Raw genomic sequence first — 6,000 nt, forward strand, 5'->3', positions numbered from 1 at the left:
AACATGAAGCTAGTTCTAACAGTAACCAATCGATCGACAGCCGGACGGATAAGCTTTCGGTTGTCGCGTGATTCACCAAAGTCAGAACTATAACGCTGATGCTGTATAAGACAAGCGAGGTTTTCTCGCTATAGTGTTCTACAACATAAAATAACGGAGATACTGGAGAAATTACCTAGTCATGTACCTAGATTGATTTAGAAGATTTTTCTGCAAGTTAAATTGTTTGTTTGTTTTTTAATTTTTAATTTTATTATCATCAAAAATTCTGGGGGGGCCTGAATGGTTCTGGAGGGGGCCAGGCCCCCTGCCCCCCCCCTGTTCCTACGCCAATGATAACCATTCTTTCGCTTTGAATATCCCGTTGGTCAATATAGGCCAACGGAACCAGTTTCGGCCAGAGATTTAACTTCGGTTCCCAAACTGGCCAATCGCATTTATTTTTCATGACCAATTTTTACGAGTAAATGAATGGTAGATCTATCATGTGAATGTTATCTACTGAACACAAAAGGTTTCATGCTGAAAAAGAGAATAAAGAAGTAATTATTTTCATGAAAAGTTTAATTTACCTAGTAAGAAATACATACGTTTTTGTCTAGTTGCAAAGTTTCAATGCTTTTTCTTCAACATTACTCGGTTGTTGTACACCTATACTTCCGTCAATATTTTTTGGTAATTAAATTTTTACATGATCTTCTACAGTACCTTTGATCATTTCTTTAGAATAGTTTTGATTAGTTTTTAAATGTTTGAAGCAAATTGCTTTGATATAATGACTTAATTTTTTACCATACATCCATTCACAAGTAATATAGAGAATTTGAAAATTATTTGCAAACCTGTAATTAGTCAAGCTAAGTTTTGATTTTCGTCGAGTTACTTCATCAGAATAAGGAAGTCATACATGAAATGTGATTTGTTATAACTAATATATTATCTTGGAAAATCACATTATCTTTATTTGTACTGTTCAATTTGTACTTTTATTTCAACCAAAATACTAGTCTTATTGAAAATTTGAGAAATCCCAGGATCCCGGGATCCCGGGATTTCCCGGGATAACCTTAAATTTTTGTCCCGAATCCCGACGAGCAGAATGGCCGGGAAATGGACACTCTAGCTGTAACCTTCGCTTCAAATCAGGTATAAAATATGAAGTGATACAAGATTCTTCGGTACTCAACGCATATTTACCTTGAAATCGATCTTAAACAGGGTTTGAGGTTCAGCAGCTCCTGAAGTTCTTTTGAAATCTAGCGGGCACCATCTTAGCATTCGAGCTCAACACTGAATGAACGTGCAATTTGCAGATGCCAAAATGAATTTAGGTGCATACGTGATTTTCACGTAAGTGCGATAGGTAACACCAGTAACAATCATCGAGTCTGCATTTGGGTTTTATGCATGGTTTAGTAATAATTACCTTAGTCAGGCGAAGTGGAGATAAAATGAACTTGGAATGATGTACGTGATTTTTCACGTAGCAATGACGTTTGGATTATTTTCAGTGTAGGATTGCGAATAAAATTGCGGGATAACGTTGGATATTGAGCATATGTCATCATTCTACCCATGGACGCAGTCAGGATGTTCATCAGGGGGGTTAGCAAGCGACCTAAGAAGCTCATTCACAAATTGAACGCAAAACTCTACACCCTTTTTGCATAAAATGTTAAACTTTGAAGGATATCCACCCTCCCTTTTTCACAGTGAGCAAAGACGAATCCGAAACGCATATTGGTTCCATTTGTTGGCTGAGTAATGGATCCATCAAACTCTTTGGAAAAAGCCTGAAAGTGCGATTGGTAGAGTTCTCCATTGACCGGCAATATCAGCCTAGCTATTTTCTGAAATTGGATAAAAGGATTTCAAACAGTTCCTCCAATAATTAGCTAGATTCCCTCAACATTTCTTCCAGGAATAACTCTCAAACTTTTCCATGCATATCGTGAGCATTCCTCCAGTCTCTAATGAATCCGACAGATAATATGTGGATTTTTCTCCAGGATTTGTTTTCAGTTTCACCTCCAAATAATTTGCAATCTTCAATGATATCTCCACAATATATTCTTAAAATAAATACTCAGTGCATGAGTTTCATACCAACATTTGTTGCACAGATTCCTCCGTAAACTTCTCCAAAGATTTATATTTTTCTAAGAAATCAACAAGTGATACATTCAATTTCTCAACAAATGCCTCGAAATATTTCCAACTGAATTTCTCAAGAAATTTATCTAAATTTCAGGAATAACTTTGAGATTTTTTCAAGAAATTCTCTTAAATTTCATCTATTTTTTTCTAAAATATCGTCAAGATATTTCTTTAGACAATAATCCTGGTAATTTAGAGGACTGAGCCATAAATTTTCCATGAATTCCAGCAAGGATTTTATCAAAAGTGCTTTCATAAAAATGCTTCTAGTATTCCCTGTAGAACTTCTTCTTTGAATCTACTTAATTACAATTCCAAAGAATTCCTCCAGAATTTCTTCCAGATATTTCTACACATACTTTCCCGAGAAATCTTCAAAACTTCGTCAAGGTGTTTCTCAAGAAATTCCTTCTAGAAATTCGCCAGAAATTTTTTTAGGGACTTCGTCGAGGATTTGTCTAATATTTCTTGCAGAATCATGGAGGCATTTCCTTTTAATTATACGGAGGGTTTTTTGATGTTCTTAGAAGTATTTTTATATGAATGATTGTTAATCCTTAATAAGGTATTATAATGTACTGTTTGAATATTTGGACGAATCCTGAGAAAAATCGTTGAGATTTATTCCCGGACAAATCAGTGCGATACGTTTTATACGTTACTTCTGTAGGAAATTAAATTACATTACTTATTTTATATCAAAATGAAATCAAATTATTACTAAATTATTATTAAATTCCGAATAAATTTCAGATAAAAAAAATGAGAAATTTCTGTATGCTCTCGTAGGTATCCCTAAATATTTCATTCAGGATTTTTAGAGATAATGATGCCAGGAAAATGAATTTTGGAGACATCCTTGAAGAAGTTTATGAATCACAAGAGGGGTTTTTCATGGAGTCCAGAGAACAATTCTCTTGGAGAGAGAAAAAAATCACTCTCTTTACTTTAATTTCAGAAAGATATTGAAATCATTCTCATTTTTTACTGAATACCCGTTAGCATTTGTGAGGCTTAAGAAACTCTTTAGGAATTTAAAACCAATAATAGACTTACCTTGAATATTTTGATAATATATCTAGAACTGCTTGAAAATTTTAAGATATCAATTGTAAAAAGATTAAATATGATGTTCACACCTCTGCTTTTTACAATAATCATTCATATTATCCAGGCCATTTATCACATTTCTACTAATAAAAAAATATGTAATTCACAGGAGAATTCGAAGCTGCCAACATACAATTTGACGCCAACAGTACGAGCTATCTCATTTTCGTCCTGTTCATATTCTTCGTGGCCATCGTGATCTTCAATCTGATGAACGGTCTGGCTGTTAGCGACACTGCGGTATACTTAACATCAATTATCATGTCGACTAGTTATGTAAACCAAAACCTTCTTTCGTTCTAGGCAATCAAAGCTGAGGCGGAACTGATTGGACTGTCGCAAAAAGTTGAAGTCATTTCCAAGTATGAGAACGCCTTGAAAATGACCGGAATCAACGGTTTTCTGTAAGTAACCGACATACACCGACAAGCGTCTTGTCTCTAATCACCCCCTTCCCATTTCTAGCACCCAATCCATATTCAAGCTGTTTCCGTCGACATTCCTGCAGCTGTTCCCGGAGTACCTACCGATGCACTACGTCATAGTGACGCCCAACCAGTCGAATAGCATTTTCATACCGCGACCGTTCCACAACGGTGACGCGACATCCCGAATCGACGTCGAAAGTCACATCGAGCTGCTCCCTCTGAACAAACATCCGGAGGAGAAGATCCGCCTGACGATCGGATGCTGCGTGCTGCCCTCGTTTTCCCGGATGGATGGGAAAATCATGAAGTACGCCAAGGAGATTTTGCATTCGCGCAACAGGAAGAGCCAGACGGTGGATAGGATACAACCCTTGGAGGCGCGATTGAGCAAGATTGAACGGGACCTCGAGCGGATTCTACAATATCTGAGCCACTCTCAAACTGTGAACTAAGCTGTGTTTTGACGTGCTTTGTAGAATTAAGAAAATAGTTTATTTATCTGTTGACAAGATTTCATGATTTAATCGCGCATTTTAAAACAGTTCCAGTAATACATTTATTTAATTGATATTGTCTGATTTGAATAATGGAATTTGTTACGATTTTAATAAACATGTCATTTACACAATAAAATTCTTTTACATTCATTCCAAACGCAATTACAAAAGCTTTGAAACAATTCGACGAGGATGTCGGTTCAATTCACTCATGCGATTTGCTGATTCATGATTGCAAACCGCAAATTGCTTGTTTCCAATCGATTCCACAACGATGACTCGTCGTAGGGAAGTCCCTAAAGAACAGTCACCTATTTTAGTTGAAATGGATTTCTCTTCGATCCCCTGTGAGTATTTCGAACCCTGTGATCAGAATCCTCTTTTGAAGAGACTCAAGTGTTAATGGATTTGTCACACTAATGTGCACTTTTTGGCATCAACACTGTCATTCATCTTTCGTCGAAATGTTTACCATCAAATCATTTTTCTCTTATAAGCAGGTGAAATCAACTCACCTGTAAAAATTCCTAACTGCTACGGCAAATGAAGTGTAATATGTTGCTAACAAAATGTCAATAAAAGTTTAATCTTGTTATACCAAATTAGGATGATAGTGTTGTCTAACACCTAGAAATAAGAAATGAATGTAATGTTTGGATTATTTATTTTATTTACTTGGTGTTACATCAATTAGTTTGATAAAACCTCGTTAACGATGTTACGCCAATTTACTCGGTCCATGGCTGTGTCCCTCCAACTTCGATTTTGGCCCACGCTCGCCAGATCTTGTTGTACCTGATCAAGCCAACTCGCTCGCTGTGCTCCCCGCCTTCTTGTGCCAACCGGATTCGACACGAACACCGTCTTTGCAGGGTTATTGTAGCCTTGCAACATGCCCGGCCCAGCGCACCTTTCCAGCTTTCGCTTCTTTCTGGATACTGGATTCACCGTAGAGCTTAGCGAGCTCGTGGTTCATTCTCCATCGCCATAATCTGCCAAAGATTGTCCTTAGCACCCTTCGTTCGAACACTCCAAGTGCTTGCAGGTCCTCTCCCAGCATGGTCCATGCTTCATGTTCATAGAGGATCACCGGTCTTATTAGCGTTTTGTACATGGTACATTTGGTGCGGGGGTGAATCTTTCTCGACCGCAGCTTCTTCTGGAGCCCATAGTAGGCGCGACTTCCACTGATGATGCGTCTCCGCATTTCACTACTAACGTTGTCATCAGCCGTTAACAAGGATCCGAGGTAGACGAACTCATCAACCACCTCAAAAGTATCCCCGTCTATCGTAACACTGCTTCCTAGGCGGACTCTGTCGCGCTCGGTTCCGCCTATCAGCATGTACTTTGTTTTTGACGCACTCACCAACAAGCTGGCTTTTGTCGCTTTACGTTTCAGGCAGGTGTACAGGTCTGCCACCGTTCCAAATGTTGTGCCGACAATATCCATATCATCCGCGAAGCAAACAAATTGGCTGGATCTTGTGAAAATCGTACCTCGGTTATTGAACCCAGCTCTCCGCATGACACCTTCTAGCGCGATGTTAAACAGCAGGCACGAAGGTCCATCACCCTGCCGAAGTCTCCGGCGAGATTCGAACGAACTGGAATGTTCGCCCTTCACGCTATTCTTTACACCGTCCATCGTTGCCCTTATTAGTCTTGTGAGCTTCCCGGGAAAGCTGTACTCGTCCATGATTTTCCATAGCTCTTTGCGGTCGATGCTATCATGAGCCGCTTAAAAATCGATGAACATGGTGATGCGTTGGCACTTGGTATACACGGCATTTCTGGAGGATTTGCCG

At 38.6% G+C, this 6,000-nt stretch overlaps 1 protein-coding gene across 1 annotated transcript in view; it reads left to right on the top strand.

The window, feature by feature from the left end:
- The window catches only part of LOC5568431 (transient receptor potential cation channel protein painless), a 29,970-nt gene extending 25,705 nt beyond the window's left edge, over positions 1-4,265 (top strand). Inside the window, exons 5-7 of the mRNA XM_001652211.2 lie at positions 3,377-3,507; positions 3,571-3,671; positions 3,733-4,265. Of these exons, the coding sequence (XP_001652261.2) occupies positions 3,377-3,507; positions 3,571-3,671; positions 3,733-4,147 (647 nt within the window). The 3' untranslated portion in view covers positions 4,148-4,265. The remainder of the gene's footprint in view (positions 1-3,376; positions 3,508-3,570; positions 3,672-3,732) is intronic.
- Positions 4,266-6,000: the final 1,735 nt, after the last annotated feature.

The sequence above is a fragment of the Aedes aegypti genome, chromosome 3 (assembly GCF_002204515.2).
Source record: "Aedes aegypti strain LVP_AGWG chromosome 3, AaegL5.0 Primary Assembly, whole genome shotgun sequence".
Taxonomy (NCBI): domain Eukaryota; kingdom Metazoa; phylum Arthropoda; class Insecta; order Diptera; family Culicidae; genus Aedes; species Aedes aegypti.